The 20,678-nt window shown below is 42.7% G+C and overlaps 1 protein-coding gene across 1 annotated transcript in view; it reads right to left on the bottom strand.

The window, feature by feature from the left end:
• Positions 1–15,309: 15,309 nt before the first annotated feature.
• Positions 15,310–20,678, bottom strand: part of LOC148524999 (uncharacterized) — a 79,091-nt gene continuing 73,722 nt past the window's right edge. Inside the window, exon 6 of the mRNA XM_088471490.1 lies at positions 15,310–15,692. Within this exon, the coding sequence (XP_088327616.1) occupies positions 15,543–15,692 (150 nt within the window). The 3' untranslated portion in view covers positions 15,310–15,542. The remainder of the gene's footprint in view (positions 15,693–20,678) is intronic.

Consider the following 20,678-nt stretch of genomic DNA (forward strand, 5'->3'; position numbering starts at 1 on the left):
GCCTTAGACAAAGTTTGTGTACATTGAACCATCAAAAATCAAAGGTTTTATTATCTCAGTCATGCCAAAATTATTCCGTAATTCAGAATATTCCGTATTTCGGAATATTTGGATATGGGAGACTCAACCTGTATATAGCTTTTCATATATACATATAATGTATATGGTAATTATGTATATTTACTTTATATGCACATATTTACTTTATATAATATTAATATATACAGTCCAGTATTGCAGTGTCATATAATGTTCAAGGTCCGGCACTCCAAATCTCAATGTAGCCTTGGCCGGTGTAAGGTGCGGCACTCGGCGCAATTACAGGAATAGATAAATGTTTAAGTGTTAGTAACACTATTGTCAGCATTCTGACGATAGTGTTACTAACACTGAAACGTTGATCATATCCGTTTGTCTATTCCTGTAATTGCACACCAAGTGCCACACCTTACTACCAGTGGCATAAGATCAACCCAGACGCCCGGAGGCAAGTTATAATTTGGACCCCCCCGTAAGACAAAGAGTTGTGGTGAGGGGGGCGGCGGCACCTATGAGTAGGGACAGGATATAGATAGATGGAGGCGGCAGCTGATGGTCGGACATGGAGATCTCCACTAGTGTATAGCGGCTTCTCAGGTGCCGGGAAGAGGTGCCATGTATTGGGCGGCTGTGACGGTACACTCCGGGTATATAATTACAGCCCTAAGTGGGGTGAATATATTGTGGACAATGGAGGAGATGCCCCATAAGTACTGGAGCCCGGCGGCAGGCGCCTCCATTGTCTCCCATAGTTCTGCCCCTGCCTACTACTGCTTATATATATATATATACATATACACACACACACAGTATATAACAATGGCAGTTACTTTTCTGGCAAAGCTCTTGATTCTGAGAGGACAGCATCCTGCCACATCGCCAGGCTCATCCCCTTGACAGACCCCACCCCTCAATAGACTCCACCCCCATTAGGGCTGCTTCCAGAAATTTCCTGGGCTGGTTTTTTGACCCAATCCGCCCCTGCACTAACCCAATGGTTCCCAAACTTTTTTGAATCATGGCGCCCTATAGTATCAGCATTTTTTTCACGGCACCCCTAGGCCAAGAGGTTTTTTTTACAAATATGATTAAATTAAGTAAATTGCGCTTATCTGTCATTCCTAGGTTCAGTTATGCGATGGTGGACAGGATTTCGCTTCTGCTTGTCCACATATTTTATACTGTAATTAGCAGACACCAGTACTGGTTTTGCCTATCACATGGACCATAATTAATTTGATTTGGTCCTGGAACATCAACTTGTGGCACCCCTACAACTCCCCCGTGAAACCCAGTTTGGGAACCACTGCACTAACTGCTTCTGTTTTCATACCCTGTCCACCAAAGATGAAAAAGTTGGATCAAACAGACTTGGGTTCATGTGCAAAGAATGATGGTCTATCCAGTTGTGTAAAGTCTATTGCCATCTATTCCACAAACACTTTTGTATATGGACCAAACACAATTCCACATCTGAGGTTAAGGGACCAGAGAGAAAGTATGGGTGTGTTTGTCTTTTGGCAATACACTTTGGAGTTTGCCTATAATATTACTACAATATCTGGGCTTTCCACCTTCAGTTTAATGAGACCTTTGTATTTTATTTCTTGAACATTATAAAATCATATCGATAATGTGCTGTACATTATATTGTTCTAGTACACAAACCATGTTAAACACATGTATAAATTACTGTAAATAATATTTTTCTAAGAGGAGCTCAGTTAAGTAATGATTATACATGTGTACAATATGGAATAAAGCAGCTCTCTGTTTCATATGACCATATCATTCTACAAGCAATACAATAGCACTATTAAAAATTATGATAGTTGAATTCCAAGGTTATAACTTATGAAACAATATTATTACAAAACTATAGTAGAATGAAAGGAGTTTCTCTTAGAAAAACACAGACCGTAAAATAGGCATTTGTGTCCGGAACCGAAAGTGGGTCGCTATCATTTAGTGTCCCCATCTTTGCAAACTTACAGTATGATGTACCAGCAACCAATATATTACTCTGTATGTTTGAATATCTTTATTTTGGATTCAATAATGTGAAATGCTATTTCACCCATATTGTACAATATGACATGCTGATTTTTTCTTTATGTATACTGTGACAATTTTATATTGTGACTAATATTTTCACTGTTATGTGTACCTTTTGTTCTTTGTATATTTTTCAATTGTACATACGAAAAATATTGAAAAACTATTTTGACAAATAATGTAATATGCTTATTGCAACTCCAATAAAAACATTTTTGGAAAAAAAATATCTTTATTATTTTGAACAAGCCCTCAATTATTTATCATATTAACAACAATAAGTAAGATAACGGTAATTTAAAGCAAGTACATTATTAATTAAATACTGGACCATGTCAATATATTGTACCATGATCATCATCCTTTCCTGAATGGGAAAAATTTAAGAATTAATTAAGCCCAAAACTAAAATTGCACATTTTTGGATGGAATAAACAATTCCCATCCCCACCCAGCAGTCAAGGTGGTTTAATGAGTCCCTTTTAACCCTATTTCTTGTCCTTTATGTAAATGTTTTCCCCACTGCATGGCTTGGTGAAGCCTTACAACTTAATAATAACTCTACAGATGGGATGGGTATGGGATATCGGCGGTCAAAATCCTGATGCTGGCATCCTGACAGGGTATCCTAACCCTCCCCCTCGGTGCTTAAACCTAACCTCCCCCTCCCCGCACCCTAAACCTAACCCTCCCCCCAACCCGCTGCTTACCTTCGGCATGACGGCGCCGAGATTCTGACATGTGTCAGGACTTCGGTGCCGGTATTCTGAGCGCCAGGATACTGAACATATCCCCTACAGATAGAACCACTGTCCTAAACAATACTCATATCAATATGCTAGTAATCTATACCATGTGTAAAAAAAAACAGAGCGGCTCTTTGTGAACCCTTGAGAATTTTCTGCCGAAATGTGACCTTAATTAGGTTTGGCTCTTCATCTGTGTTATATAAATAAAAAACCCAATAAATCAAATAACATACAAAAGGATATACTTTTTCAAATCATTTATGGATGAAAATGATACAAAATTAAATTTCTTTGTTGGAAATAAATTGTGAACCTCTAGGATTATCAGTTTAGTTAAGGGGATATTGGGCGACTCTGCCCTATTAAATAAAAAAAAAAAGCAATGGAGAACAAAATGAACCCCATGGTAACAGTAGAGGATCTGCCTGCCTTCTTTGCACTGGCTAATGTAATTAGGCAAACACTGAACAAGAAGAGTGTGCATGGTAGGAATACAAGGATCAATTTACTATACTCCAAGAAGAACGTTAATGCCGATTTAAGGTTTACTAATAACCACTTGGATGAGCATGAATTCTACAGGAAGAATGTTCTGTGGACTGAGGATTCTAATCTAGAGCTTCCTGGCTTAAATGAGAAACATTGCCTGGAGAAAACCCAACACTGCATTCCTGCATTCCTTCATCCCAACCATAACACATGGGGCTAGCAGGCTCATTGTTTGAGGCTTTTTTTTTTTTTACTAGCACGGGACAAGAATTACTTGCCATAATTTATGGAACTATGAATTCTGGATATTACCAGTCAATTCAAAAGAAGAATGTCAGGGAATCTGTCCATGAACTGAAGCCCAAAAGAAGGTAGATCTTGCAGCAAGACAATGACCTTAAAGACAGTCTACAAAAAAAGAAGCAGAAGAAATTTTGGGATGGCCAAGTCAAAGTCAACACTTTAATTCAAAAGAAATGTTGTGGTAGGACCTGAAACATGGTGTTCATGTAAAGAGTCCCATCAAAATCCATGACATCTTTATATGCGGATGGAAATTCTCTGTATCTTCTAAAAGGAACTCTTGACCTGTGTCTCAAGACCCTAAATATGGATGACCATGCAGATTACAGGGGTGATAATGGAACTTTATTGCCAAAAAAAGTATAATACTGTAGCAGCTTATAAAATATTTCCATTGTGATATTGATTAGTTTAAATTTCCAATACATTTTAACAATAATATAAAAGCAAACCGTGGCGTTATTAAAAGTAACTACATTAAGAGAATACCTTGTCAAGAAAATATATACCCTCTTCCGTACAGCAACCAGCGATGGCTCTCTCTGGGAACACCTAACGTTACCTGAAGCCAAAGAACAGCCTGTGGCCTCATACCTTTTATATTATTAAATAATGGTTAATATCATTATAAGATAAAGTATGGTCTACATTTTTCCCTAGAAAAATTATATTTACAAGATATTGTATATCAAGTTTTTAAGCCACTTACAAAGATTTACTAAGAGTCTACAAATATATACAATTGATATTTACAGTAGCTTTGGTCAGTATAGTACATTGCTACAACTTAGTACAATTACTTTATTTACCAAAATAAATGAACTGCTAACACCAGTAGTTTCCAACTCTAGTCCACAAGCCCCACCAACATGTTATGGTTATCCATGCTTGAGCACAGGAGGTCTAATCAAAATAAGTGATGCACTAATTAATTCACCTGTACTCAAGCACATATATGTGACAATCTGAACCTGTCAAGGTACTTGGGGACCGGAGGTGAGAAGCACTAGCTTATGAAAATAGAAGCACAAGGCTAATACTCTTAAGTCACAGCGACTACATTCCCACATAGTGGGTATTGTTTTCCTTATAAAATAATGTACATGTAAAAAGCAAACATTAAAACCTTTTCTTTTACATGCATTTTGTCACATAAATATCTGTATTCAGATCACCACATGTTGTAATTCCACTTGTACATAAAAAACAAATAACAACATGTCCACCATTGATGACTTTTACTTTTTTAATAAATGTAATAGACCTAAAGCCAAAAGCGATTTAGGCGAGATGGTCATTAGATTTAAAGCGGCAATTAGTCTTAAGTCAAAACTATGTTGGTTTTGCCTTTAAACAAATTGCCACTTTAAATCTAGTGATAATAATGGCGTTCCACAAATCGCATGCCATTACGTTTGGCCCCTAGGATAGAATTACAAACACAGGGTGAGATTTATCAAAACTCGGAGAGGGAGAATGTACCAACCATTTAACTTCTAACTGTCATTTTATAGGCGGTGTTTGAAAAATGACAGTTAAGAGCTGTCCACTTTCTCTCTCCAAGCTTTGATTAATCTCCCCCACAATGCCCTACATTCCACATATGCTTAGATGTCCTCCCTAGCAGACAAACACATAACAGGTGGACATGTGCTTTAACAGTTTTATTTCATCAACAGCTATTTCTTTACGAAGGTAACGACTGAATCATATACAGTAGCACACACAATGTTTTGCTGAAACGGCAGCCGTATCCTACACATTCTGATTAGTGTGACTGGTATACATCTGACAGATTATTACCTATTTGCTATGGCCATGCCTCTATGCTAACTTTCATTACTGGACTGGACCATGAATAATGTGAATATTGGACGGTATATTGTATGTTATGTTACTGTATGTTTAATCCTCATAAAGCTCATCCTCGCTTTAAAGTGCATATATTACTGCTTATTCCCAAATAAAACAAACATCACATAAGAGGCCTTTATTCATTAATAATTATAATATTAGGAATTACATCGGTTGAACTATTTCAGCTTTTTCGGCCTGGGAGCTGCCATACTGGTCTCTACCAAAGGTTACTGACTATACCAAGAGCAAAGTGGATGTGGCCGCTATCCATGGACATACTGTGTTCTGATCAGAGGTAAATGGTAGTTTATGTGGCTACAAGGAATGTTAGGAATCTGTTCCACATAGCTTTTGGATTCCCACTTTCTAAGACTTTGACCGTGTTATACTGTAAAACAAGTATTATATATGTGTGTGTGAATTTTAATGAGTTCTTCTATTCTTGGTTGAATCAAGAATAGTATAGCATTTAATGATCTCTTGAAAACATATCTCCACATATATATTTTTTTTATCCTTGAAACAGCTTTTAAGACATGTGCCATGATATATAGACATGTGGACCTTGATTATAAATAGAAAAATCTTCTCAGTGTGCCATGATGCGGAAATATATACAGTCAGGTGCATAAATATTGGGACATTGACAGAATTTTCATATTTTGGCCTCTATTCACCATCACAATGGCTTTGAAATGAAACAAACAAGATGTGCTTTAACTGCAGACTTTCAGACTTAATTTGAGGGTAATTACATCCAAATCAGGTGAACGGTGTAGGAATTACAACGGTTTCTATATGTGCCTCCCACTTTTTAAGGGGCCAAAAGTAATGGGACAAACTAAACAATCCTAAATCTATCTTTCACTTTTTTAGTACTTTGTTGCAAATCCTTTGCAGGCAATTACAGCCTGAAGACATCACCAGATGCTGGGTTTCATCCCTGGTGATGCTCTGCCAGGCCTCTACTGCAAATGTCTTCAGTTCCTGCTTGTTCTTGGGGCATTTTCCCTTCAGTTTTGTCTTCATCAAGTGAAATGCATGCTCAATTCGGATTCAGGTCAGGAGATTGACTTGGCCATTGCATAACATTCCACTTTTTAGCCTTAAAAAACTCTTTGGTTGCTTTTGCAGTATGCTTCGGGTCATTGTCCATCTGCACTGTGAAGCGCCGTCCAATGAGTTCTGAAGTATTTGATTGAATATGAGCATATAATATTGCCCGAAACACTTCAGAATTAATTCTGCTGCTTTTGTCAGCAGTCACATCATTAATAAATACAAAGGGAACCAGTTCCATTGGCAGCCATACATTCCCACGCCATGACACTGCCACCACCATGTTTCACTGATGAGGTGGTATGTTTTGGATCATGAGCAGTTCCTTTCCTTCTCCATACTCTTCTCTTCCCATCACTCTGGTACAAGTTGATCTGTGTCTCATCTGTCCATAGGATGTTGTTCCAGAACTGTAATGGCTTTTTTAGATGTTGTTTGGCAAACTCTAATCTGGTCTTCCTGTTTTTGTGGCTCACCAGTGGTTTACATCTCGTGGTGAACCCTCTATATTCACTCTTGTGAAGTTTTCTCTTGATTGTTGACTTTGACACATATACACCTACCTCCTGGAGAGTGTTCTTGATTTGGCCAACTGTTGTGAAGGGGTTTTACTTCACCAGGGAAATAATTCTTCTGTCATCCACCACAGTTGTTTTCCGTGGTCTTCCAGGTCTTTTGGTGTTGCTGAGCTCTCCGGTGTTTTCTTTCTTTTTAAGAATGTTACAAACAGTTGATTTGGCCACACCTAATGTTTTTGCTATGTCTCTGATGGATTTGTTTAGATTTTTCAGCCTAATGATGGCTTGCTTCACTGATAGTGACAGCTCTTTGGATCTCATATTGAGAGTCGACAACAACTGATTCCAAATGCAAATGTCACACCTAGAATCAACTCCAGACCTTTTACCTGCTTAATTGATAATGAAATAACGAGGGAATAGCCCCATGAAATAGCTTTTGAGTTGATATTCCCATTACTTTTGGCCCCTTAAAAAGTGGGAGGCACATTTAGAAACCGTTGTAATTCCTACACCGTTCACCTGATTTGGATGTAATTACCCTCATATTAAATCTGAAAGTCTGCATTTAAAGTACATCTTGTTTGTTTCAATTCAAAGCCATAGTGGTGGTGAATAGAGGCCAAAATTTGAAAATTCTGTCAATGTCCCAATATTTATGCACCTGACTGTATGTGTATGTGTATGTGTATATATATATATATATATATATATATATATATATATACACACACACACACACACACACACAAACACACACACAACTAGCATTTGCTGCTTATTTCTAATACAAGTTGCTTGCTGTATACCAGAAACCTTCCTTTCTTAAACAAATAATTAAGAATTATATCATTAATAACAAATGTAACAGTTTTTAGGCAGATTAAATAAAAAAAATACAAGTGTTTTATTTTATTCGAAGTAAAAAAAACAAAAACAAAAGGGAAATTAATGCGGCTATCCCTTTCTCAAGCGTTGGCATAAGAGAGGGTTGCCCACTGCTAGTCAAAAATCTATAGCTTTCTGTGTCTCTGTGATGGCATGAGAGCTCGCTGCTAGTCAGAATGTACATGTTCCTGTATCACTGATGGCATGAGGGAGAAATGCCAACTGCTAGTCAGACTATAGGGCTCCCTGTATCTCTGTGATGGCATGAGGGAGGGGTGCCCAATTCTAGTCAGAATGTAGGGCTCCTTGTGTCTCTGTGATGACATGAGGGAGGGATGCCCACAGCTAGTCAGAATGTACATGTTCCTGTATCTCTGATGGTATGAGGGAGGGGTGCCCACTGCTAGTCAGAATGTAGGGCTCCCTGTATCTCTGTGTGATGACATGAGGGAGGAATGTCCACTGCTAGTTAGAAGAATATAGGGCTCCCTATCTCTGTGATGGCATGAGGGAGGGGTGCCCATTCCTAGTCAGAATGTAAGGCTCCCTGTGTCTCTGTGATGGCATAAGGGAGAGGTGCACAACTGTATATGTACATGTTTCTGTATCTCTGTGATGGATGCCCAATTGAAAGATGGCATTATACCAATCAGTGGCCCATCCTTTGTAAACTCAACACAATACAGCCATGTGCAGAAAGTGGAAAAGGGTGGGACATCTTTTGATACTTTGATGCCAAATAATATAAATTTTGTTAAAATATTTCACCCTCATTTCAGATACTTATGCAAATGAAAGAAGATGCCTAGGGCAGAGGTTCACAAATGCGGTCATCAAGGTTCCCCAACAGTTCAGATTTTAGAGATATTCTTGGTTGAGCACAGGTGGCTTAATTAGTTTCTTAGTAAATTGTATTTAACCACCTGTGCTCAACCATGGATATATCTAAAACGTGAAATGTTGGGGAGCATCGAGCAGGGCTGCACAGGGGCACCAGAGTCCGGCTGTAAAAGATCCCTGCACTTATTATTTTAAGCTCAGGGGCGGCACTGTGAGGAAAGTGGTGGAGAGGGAGCATGGGATGGCGCTGGGTGCCGAGTAACCTAGCACCGGCCCTGGCCTTAAGGTCCGCGTTTGGGAACCTCTGGCCTAGGATGAAATTTACTAAATGGCGGTTTTGTGACGCCTCTCTTTCCTGTCTGTTATGGCGGTTTTCAAACCACCAGATTTGCATTAAGCAGTTAACATTTTACAAAACGCCTCAATTCACATTGCGGTCACAATTTTTAAATTTATTTAAAGAATATAAATCACCAAATTTTGCAAGGCTCTGTAAAAACAGCCAGAAATGGAGATACTGTAGTTGTGACAAGATACAGTAGCCCCAACTACATGCTGTTCCAATGCACATATTAACTGTGGCGGCAATTGTTATTTATTAATGAAGGGGCAAAACAAACAATATTTATCTTATGTGAGCAAAATTATTTTATCTATAAGGGGAAAATGAATAAATGATTATATTAAGAGGGCAATATTGTTCTAAGGGGGCAATATATGTAATAGGGAATGGGTATGAAGTCCCGGCGCCAGCAGCCTGAAGGGAGAAGATCCCGACAGGGCAGGTAAGTACCCTATCCCCCCCCCCCCCAATCCTTCCTTAGTGGTGCCTAACCCTAACCTCCCTCCCTAGTGCATTACCTTAACCTCCCCCTGGGGGTGCCTAACCCTAACTATCCCTTACCGCACCGTAAACCTAACTATCCCAGGGGGGTGCCTAACCCTAACCCTTCCCCCTAGGGTTGCCTAACCTCTCCCCCCAAAATCTAACTCAGTTACGTTCCCCAAAGCTAACCGTCCCCCCTCACGGCTAACGCTAAAGAACGCTCCGGACTTACCTTGTTCAGTCCTTTGGCGTTTCGGCGTCGGGATTAAGATAGACTACGCCTATCTTAAAACCCTTGTCGGGATTCGGATGTCGGTATTGAGACTGGCACTCTTAAAACTACATCCCATGTAATAAATTATGGGGAAAGTAATTATTTATGATGAGATAACACGTATTGATTCATGTCACTTTAAATGATGCTCACATCATGAAATAATAAATGTTGACCTTGTCGTAAATAAATAATGATTGCATAACTAATTTAATTTGACAATATTGAACACTCTATTGCCCTCTTAGCATTATCACATCACTGTCATCCCTAATACTGTATATTCAGATAACAATTTTGCCCCAAAAAAGATACATCATTAATCAATAAATAATGATTGCTCTCATAATTAATAAGTGTATTGTGCCTCCTATGTTGTGATTGGCCAGATAGCTTTCCTGACTGTTTTGACAAACCCCCCGGCAGCTTTGCCATTTACAAACTGCCACACAACAGCCATGGTTTGAGAATCAGCCTCCAAACCGATGTACAGTAAACGGTGCATATTGGAGGTGAGAACGAATGTTGATGTGCGGCAGTTCAAAATCGTCACCAAACATTATTCTGCGTAAATATTCCCCTTAGTTTTTCACAACACAATGCACTGCAGACTGTACTTCCTACAATAAAGCTTTGATAGTTTCCAATTTAGGGCCTCATTCAGCAAGGAACGCAGATACCAATAGCACGCAATCGGTCGATGTTTGTGCTCTGCGCATGCATCTCAGTGTGTGTGTGCAAACTAGCAATTGCGATGGGAACTGTGATTGCTGAGTCTACGGAGGCCCAGAGCACATTGATTGACAGGAAGTGCCGTTTGTGGGTGGTGACGGGGAAGTGGTGGTCGGGCGAATGCAGGCGTGCCAGTGCATTTCAACGCTGTTGGAGAGGCGTGCATAAATTATCCACTCATGGCTATAAGCAGCCAAAGCTCTGATAGCGTGCATGGCTGGTAGCAATTTCTGAGTAAACTCAGGGATTGTGCAAGTGTGCATATGGGTTCAATGTTGGTCAATGTTACAGATGATTTCGCTATATTCCCCTAGTATACGGATGTGGGTATGGGGAAGTGGGCGTCCTTATGTTAGGATGTGATCGCAATGTGAATTCAAACATTTAAATAGCACCACTGATATTAGTAACTGAGGTGTGTGCGTATAAGCAGAATAGCGATCCATAGTGAATCAGACCCTTAGTCCACATACCTACAATAGCTACTGTAGTGCAAACAAAGCCATTACACTAGTGCATCCATATGGTCCACCCCGCACATAATACCATACCTCCCAACTGTCCCACTTCCAGCGGGACAGTCCCGTTTTTCTGGGACTGTCCCGTCCCGCAGGCCGCAGTGTCCCGAGGTGGGGGGGAAGTTGGGAGAGCACAAACCGCTGCCCTGCATAGCAGAGCAGCGGGTGTGCAGGAGGAGAACAGATGCTGTGCGCATGCGCACGGCATCTGTTCTCTTGTGTAGAGAGAGCCTGGGGGCTGCCCAGCATCTTGGAGAGTGCTGGGCACACCCCCAAAGTGACGAAAACGGGGGAAGCCGCGAATGTTTGCATTGTACTCTTGGGAGATACCTGTGCAAACTAGTGCAAAAGTGTAAACTTTATAACGTCATAAACACCACAACCCTCTTACCACTAACAGTGACCTCTTTCATTAAACAATATTATACAATTTTTCTCTTAAAATACTGCTTGGTATATTCTCCTTTATGGCTTAAATTAATCATGGGACTGAGAGGGCATCTATTAAATTGTGTAAAGTGCATCTAGAGATCAGCTTCCTAGTGGAAATGCAACTGGAGGGTTCAAAATGTGTCCCATAAAGTCTTTTGATGAGACCCGATTGTTCCACCAGCTCAGTTTGTGCAATATTCTAATAATTTTACAAGGTGATAATGGGCGAACACTGTAATGTTCCTTCTCACAGCAAGGAAGGTCTCTATAATGTGACCTATACACCACTTTAACTCAATTTAATAACTAGGTCTGAAAAATGAGGTCTTATTCACAGTAATGTGATCTCACACAGTGCTCATTCTAGTTCTGTGTTTCTACATCTGTTTCAGCCAGTATAATGCGTACTCCAGCAAGTGAGAGGGTTGTGACAGGGAACGGCTCCCATCTGCTCCAATTACACTCATATTGCTGCTCTGCATGAGTGAGACATACACTGCCTGGCCTATTGGTACAAACTACAAAGCAGTCCAAATCATGATGGTTGGACAAAGCCCCAAAATCCAGACTATCCCAAAATGGGGGACAGTTGGGAGGACTATAATGTAGTCACATCTAGGCATATACACGCCTCCGCCATACAGTGCTGAGATTAGCAGCATTGTGGGGACGGGACCACGATGACACGATTCAGCGCAAATTGCGTCATCGGCTCCCCTGGACCGCCTCTGTAGCAACCAATGAGATTCTACTTAACGTTTATCTAGCACCTTCTATGAGATAATAGCTAGAACCTACTGTAGTTGCTATGGGCAACATCTCCACTTCTAATAACCCGCAATTTCGTAAATATACCCCCTAGTACCAAACTACATCTAGCTTCTCTTATGCGCTTGTGACTAGCTCTTATAATGCTAAATGGGTGCCTGTTATTTCTCACAATAAGTGAGTGCACCTTGTTTTTATTTTACAGCATAATTACTATAGTTGTTATTTCCAGTATTATATCTTCGTACTGCCAATTTATTTTATATAGATTCTAAACAGTCACCCTGTGCAGTGCATATAAAAGTTGATATCTACAATAATTGATGGATTTACATAAATCTGAAGTCTACGCCTACACTAAAACATAGCTATTTACTGTACATTAACCACAGATTCAAATCATTTATAATATTTGTTAAATGTAAAATTATTGTATGGTTTTTAATGGTCGATCTTTAGATAAAGAGAATTCTATGGGGGATAGTGAGTTAGTTCACATAGGGGCAGCCAAGATAATAATTAAAGGGTCCTTCCATCCACCCTCCTCCTCACCCACTACTACCCTTTAAACATGCATCTGAAAAGACAGTACTTCCACCAGCATTATGGAAGAGTCGTGGTGTAGGGAATTATTAGCACTTACATATATGAGAACACATCAAAGACAATGGTGGTGCTTCAAATTGGATGTGTAAGTATTGCTTGTAGCAAGCACAGGGGTCTATGTACTAAGCCTTGGAGAGAGATAAAGTGGATGGAGATAAAGTGCCAACCAATCAGCTCCTAACTGTCATTTTTCAAACCCAGCCTGTAAAGCGACAGTTAAGAGCTGATTAGTTGGCACTTTACCTCCATCCACTTTTTCTCTCTCCCAGGCTTAGTACATAGTGTCTGATTCAGACGCGCTCGCAAGCGGGTCGATGTTGGCCAAGTGCGCATGCGCACGAGGGAGCCGGCTCCGCCGTGCGCATGCGCGAGACCCGCATAGCCGATGGGCAAGCAGTCGCTATGGGTCACTACAAAGGGGCATGCTGTCGATGTTGAGTGACAGCACGCCCCCTTTGTTGGGCGTGCCGGGGGCGTTGCTGCCCAGACGGAGGCGTTCCCATGGGAACGCCTACCGTCTGGGACCGGCCCCACTGACATCACAAGTGATGTCAGTGGGAGTGCTTTTGGCTCTGATAGAGCCGAAAGCACTCCAGGGCTTGCGGCAACGAGACTATCACAAGGGTCTCGTCGCAAGCCCGATGGTCGCGATGGTCAAGACCATCGCAACCATCTTTTTGGCCGCTCGCTATAGCTGTGGGTGGTCACCCACAGCTATGCGGGCGGCCAGGGGGCCGCTCTAAAGAACCAGAGGGCCGGCCCTGATTCAGAGCGAGCGCCCTGTCAGAGCGTCCGGCTCTGAATCAGGGCCATAGACCACACAGTCACAGAATGTTCTAAAAGTCTTTCTGTATACATTTCCATTAGACAAATCATATGAAAGAGCTGTAAAAAAAAATAAAAAATAAAAAATAGGACGTTAAATGTCATTTTGTCAGGTTTACATTAAAGCATCAATCCTAAAAATACAAGTTTCCTTATATAAATTAGCTATTATTAACAACATTCACAAATTACATATTTGTAAACGTTTCATACATTAAGATTGGGATAAAACGGTGACCATGGCCTGATTGAGAGGTGCACATAGTACTGATGTTGGTGCAGTTGAGCGATGTTTTGCTACTGCGCATGTGCGTGAAGCCTAGAAAACTGTTACTGCGTACGCGTGAACCAATGTGTGCGATGGCATTTGCATACGACATCGCTATGACTTGAGACGGTGTCTGTGATCCATGGGAGTTTCAGGGCGGAGACTGGGAGGTGACAAAGTGACTGCAAAAAAAGAAGGTGACATAGGCGTGTTATGGGAGTGTCATGGGCGTGTTTCGCCATGCGACTGCGGCCACAGCGGCCACATTTTGAGAAAGTTGCAAGGGAGGCTGTGCGCCAGGCGATGCTTGTGGAGAGATCAGATCCACCAGCGCAGTTGAGAATTGCTCATATATGCAAACTGGGTGTCACAGGGTTTGCTCAGTCCGACGCACAGAAGTACACAAGAGGAATCTGACACTTGCAGATTTTCGCAGTTGCAAATCCATGAGTAATCGCAGCAACGCATGTACTGTGTGACCTCTAAATCAGGCCCCATATGATCCTTCCTCCCTTATGTACACCAGCCTCCCTGCTCTTACTAAAGCTCACCCAGTTACCCACCTCCATCAGCAGTGAAACCACTAGTGCCAAATTGTCACTGAAGGGTACACTAGACAAAACATGATCAACTTCAATAGAGCTCTATTGCAGAGCTGCGAACGGCTGTGAGCCCCCCAATGCCAAAGTAAGAGTCATCTTTTTGGGTTTAGGGCTATGGGGTTCACAGCGTTTGCTTGGTTAATAGGTTTTCTAAAGTAATCAACCCATTAAAGTTCGCCAATTTTAATTGCAGCATTGCCGCATTGTCAGTTTGGTCATTTTATAATAGTGGTTAGAGAGTCGTTCTAAAATAGAAAGTGGGTATCAAAAGAGTCTATGAACACAGTTCCAGGTTTATGCAGTATCCATGGCAGCCAATCAGCAATGAGATATGATCATATCATAGACAGATAAAGGAAATGTCTGACTGACTGTAAATCTGTACAGCACATTAGTAAAAAAAGACCCCTCAAAGGCTGTTTCATATAATAAAATGGATTTGCATGTGAACAGAATGTAGATGATGTAAAAGTACTGGATGCTAATAACTGATATGTGCAAGTAGTTATAGTTATTTCATGTAGGAGTTTAAAAAAAGAAAAAGCCACAATAACACCCAAAACATTTGCAAGATGATTTTCTTTCACCGTCTCATATAGTGTACTGAGTAAAGCATTGATATATATATATATATATATACACCTAGTTTTATGTCTGATGACCAACCGCAGTCATGAGTAATCCTTAAACGGAAACATTAACATATTTTCAATGCACTTGTGCAATGCTCCTTTGACTTAAAGATCTTTAACGTGAACCGATGTTTTTTTTCCCAAAAGTTCTCCTTAAGATTTAGACATTTCCACTCAGTAGAAGTTGATGTGTAGAGTGTGAGCAGATGTTGTCCATTAGTAGCACTAGCAGTATAATCTGTATATAATTTAATGAAGTCCTTTACTCGTATGTACAATCATCGGAACTTGTGAATTGTTGCCAGCGATTCAAAAAACTGTCAATTGTTTTCCTTATTTTGCAGATCTCATTGCTGTACATACCACTGTGCAGGTTCTTCCTCAGCCTTGTATTTGGTCTCTGTGAATGTGTCTGTAAAAAGATTACGAATTGTAACTCTTCCTTCATACATTTCAGAGCTAGATATTATTTTTCAATGGGAAATCCCATATCGCTTGCTTTGCCAAGATATACTGAAATATTTATTGAGAGAGAATACTTAAGTACTGTAACATTGGCAAATGCTACCCAGGCCAAATTTATGCTAAGAAAAAATGGCAGTTCATGGGCAGTCTTTCTTTACTCTTGGTCAGGCACGTTTTCATAAATCAGTGCCTTGCTGCCAAAACAGAACTAAAAGTTACAGAATCCTTGCATGATAATACAAATAAATAGTTTTGGAATTATTTCAAATTGTTTTTAACTATCCAAGGGGAAGAAAATGCATCAGATCTTAGAGAGAGATGAAGTGACATTTCCCATAGCAACCAATCAGCTTGTAGCTATCATTTATCTAACACAGTGTGCTATGGTAAACTTCTTCACTTTATCTCTCTCTAAGATTTGATACATCTGCCCCCAAATCTGCACAGTTGAGCTATTTTTCAATCAGTCATTCTTATATCCCCATAGTCTATTTTGTCCCTACCTAGCTTGCTTATGGAGCATACACCCGGTCAGATTTGTCAGATGAACGATTGAAAGATTGAAAGATTGAAAGATTGAAAGATTTTACCAAAGTTTTGAACGATTTGAACGATTTGCACGATTGAACGATTTTTGACTGCATTAAAATGAATGGAATCATCCAAGTCTGACTGCAAACACATCAGATGTCAGATATCGTTATCTGACAAACCGGAACGCGCATCGTTCATCGTCCATAGTCCAGGCATGTCAGATATGTCAGATTTTCCTTCAGATATGAACGACTCAACGATTTTTAAATCGTTATCGTTCAGATCTGAAGGAAAAATCTGACCGTGTGTATGCGATGGATAGAAAATATTGTCATTTCAGACCCCCTGATAATGGGCTGATGGATTATTTATCAAAACTATCTGCTAAGCTGTAGGAACTTGGAGCAAACATATTTTGGCTTGCTATTAAGTAACATTAGGGCCAAATTCAATTATCCTCGAAGACAGGATTAGCCGCAATGCAGTGCCCGGTGGTATTTAATTACAGCCTGCAGGCTGCACTTAACACAGATTTCTGTTCACCTGCTCCTGAGGCCGTAACAAAAATCTATTCAAATTGGGCTTTCTGCCCTTATCGCGGCAGCAGATGCGTTAACCCATAGCTCTGGGTACTTATACCGGAATCTATGGCTGCGACTCTGCGACTAACGTGCATTAGTCGTAGAGTTACTGTGCAGGAAAAGGGCTTCTAATTGAATAGCTCCAGGCATTAAAGCTCGAGGCTACAAGCTTTTTCCTCACACAGGACCTGATTCAGACCCGCTCGCTAGATGCGTACGCTCGCACCCAGCGTATGCAAATCCAGCCAACCCACAGCAAGGCAGGCGATCGCACGGCAAGGCAATAGCACGCCCACTATGCCTTGGCGTGCGATCGCTTTGTGTATGCAGACGCCCACTAGCATGTCTTAAGACGCCCATTTGCGCACGTCATCTCCAGGAAGTGTATGCAACCATCGGTACATCGGGTACCATCGGATGCGATCGCAGTGCTTGTGGAAGACCATACCCTACCGCAAGCACAGCGAGCACTTCAGTGTAAAATTCAGGTGACGTGTACAATGATGCTTTTCTTAATTATGCACGCCTCTGAAACGGTGTTGAGACGCTCAGGCACGATTGCGTTCGCACCTCCACTCCCCCGTTTTTAATGGCCAGCTCCTGTTACCACCCACAAACAGCTTCTCCTGTCACTCACTCTGCTGGGCTGTCTATGCACAGCGAGCGAATGCTTCCCGATCTCTCACACTGGTTCGCGCATGCGCACTGCATTGCATAAGCAGAATGCGTAAATGGGCCAGCTTCAAGCGAACGCATCCTAGCGAGCGGGTCTGAATCAGGTCCACAGTAACATATCGAAGATAATTTTACATATTACTCAATTTGGACTGTCTATACATTTTATAATAAATTATCATTTGTTTTTATTAACCATAAGAATTCATGCTTTAGTTATCTCATTGTGGCATAGTATTTGCAGATATGTTTGGACTATTGGTAGAATAATATTTGTACCCAATGACACAATGGTGCTGACGCATACTTGAACACAGGGCCATAACTAACTAGGGACACAGGGCCATAACTAACTAGGGACACAGGGCCATAACTAACTAGGGACACAGGGCCATAACTAACTAGGGACACAGGGCCATAACTAACTAGGGACACTGGGGGTCATTCAGACCCACTCGCGAGCGCAGGACGCTCGCAAGCGGGTCGATATTGCCCCACTGCGCATGCGCACGATGGAGGGAGCTCCGTCATGCGCATGCGCGAGACCAGGATAGCGACGGGCTCTCCGTCGCTCCGGGTCTCGCACCAAAGGGGGCGTGCTGTCGATGTTGATTGATAGAGCCAAAATCACTCCAGGGCTTGCGGCAACGAGACCCTACCGCAGGGTCTCCGTCGCAAGCCCGATGGTCGCGATGGTCTTGACCATCGCGACCATCATCATGGACGCTCGCATAAGCTGTGGGTGGTAACCCACAGCTATGCGAGCGTCCATAAGGCCGCTCCATTTTCATGTAGGAGGGCCCTGATTCAGAGCGAGCGCTCTGGTCAGAGCGTCCGGCTCTGAATCAGGCCCACAGGGCCATAACTAACTAGGGACACAGGGCCATAACTAACTAGGGACACAGGATCTCATTCAGAGTCGGTCGTTGCGGCCGCACGGTCGTACGCCACCGATGTTCGCTAAACTGCGCATGCGTAAAGTTCGCAATGCGCGTGCGCAAACTAGCGGCTACGATCAGAAATTTCTCTCTCCCTGAACACAGCCAGGTCGGTAGTTTGAGTGACAGAATGAGGCCTTTGTGGGTGGTAACAAGGGAAGGTGCTTGAAAACGGGGGAGTGGAGATCCGAACGCAGGCGTGCCTAATTATGCGAACGGCATTTTATGGGAGTGCATAATTAACAAAGTAGTGTCATGGCACACATGACATGGGTGGTTTGTACACTGACCTGATCGTAGTGCTTAAGAGAGGGTATGGTCAACCTTAAGCTCTACGACCAGTTCCGATGGTTACCGATGGTCTCGATTAATCCTTATATGGCCGGAGATTACGTGTAATGCGTACGAGAAGGGGGCGTATATTTTGTCTTACGGCCGCATCCTCCGCTTGGTCGGCCAACTAACGATCCGATCTTAAGGACGCAACTTGTGAGTGCATCATTTGCATATCCGGCCCCTTTTCCCTTACGACTGTGCGGCCGCAACGACAGACTCTGAATGAGGTCCACAGGGCCATAACTAACTAGGGACACAGGGCCGTAACTAACTAGGGACACAGGGCCGTAACTAACTAGGGACACAGGGCCGTAACTAACTAGGGACACAGGGCCGTAACTAACTAGGGACACAGGGCCGTAACTAACTAGGGACACAGGGCCGTAACTAACTAGGGACACAGGGCCATAACTAACTAGGGACACAGGGCCATAACTAACTAGGGACACAGGGCCATAACTAACTAGGGACACTGGGGGTCATTCAGACCCACTCGCGAGCGCAGGACGCTCGCAAGCGGGTCGATATTGCCCCACTGCGCATGCGCACGATGGAGGGAGCTCCGTCATGCGCATGCGCGAGACCAGGATAGCGACGGGCTCTCCGTCGCTCCGGGTCTCGCACCAAAGGGGGCGTGCTGTCGATGTTGATTGATAGAGCCAAAATCACTCCAGGGCTTGCGGCAACGAGACCCTACCGCAGGGTCTCCGTCGCAAGCCCGATGGTCGCGATGGTCTTGACCATCGCGACCATCATCATGGACGCTCGCATAAGCTGTGGGTGGTAACCCACAGCTATGCGAGCGTCCATAAGGCCGCTCCATTTTCATGTAGGAGGGCCCTGATTCAGAGCGAGCGCTCTGGTCAGAGCGTCCGGCTCTGAATCAGGCCCACAGGGCCATAACTAACTAGGGACACAGGGCCATAACTAACTAGGGACACAGGATCTCATTCAGAGTCGGTCGTTGCGGCCGCACGGTCGTACGCCACCGATGTTCGCTAAACTGCGCATGCGTAAAGTTCGCAATGCGCGTGCGCAAACTAGCGGCTACGATCAGAAATTTCTCTCTCCCTGAACACAGCCAGGTCGGTAGTTTGAGTGACAGAATGAGGCCTTTGTGGGTGGTAACAAGGGAAGGTGCTTGAAAACGGGGGAGTGGAGATCCGAACGCAGGCGTGCCTAATTATGCGAACGGCATTTTATGGGAGTGCATAATTAACAAAGTAGTGTCATGGCACACATGACATGGGTGGTTTGTACACTGACCTGATCGTAGTGCTTAAGAGAGGGTATGGTCAACCTTAAGCTCTACGACCAGTTCCGATGGTTACCGATGGTCTCGATTAATCCTTATATGGCCGGAGATTACGTGTAATGCGTACGAGAAGGGGGCGTATATTTTGTCTTACGGCCGCATCCTCCGCTTGGTCGGCCAACTAACGATCCGATCTTAAGGACGCAACTTGTGAGTGCATCATTTGCATATCCGGCCCCTTTTCCCTTACGACTGTGCGGCCGCAACGACAGACTCTGAATGAGGTCCACAGGGCCATAACTAACTAGGGACACAGGGCCGTAACTAACTAGGGACACAGGGCCGTAACTAACTAGGGACACAGGGCCGTAACTAACTAGGGACACAGGGCCGTAACTAACTAGGGACACAGGGCCGTAACTAACTAGGGACACAGGGCCGTAACTAACTAGGGACACAGGGCCGTAACTAACTAGGGACACAGGGCCGTAACTAACTAGGGACACAGGGCCGTAACTAACTAGGGACACAGGGCCGTAACTAACTAGGGACACAGGGCCGTAACTAACTAGGGACACAGGGCCATAACTAACTAGGGACACAGGGCCGTAATT

This window comes from Taudactylus pleione, unplaced genomic scaffold (assembly GCF_031769625.1).
Source record: "Taudactylus pleione unplaced genomic scaffold, aTauple2 ptg000114l, whole genome shotgun sequence".
Taxonomy (NCBI): Eukaryota; Metazoa; Chordata; class Amphibia; order Anura; family Myobatrachidae; genus Taudactylus; species Taudactylus pleione.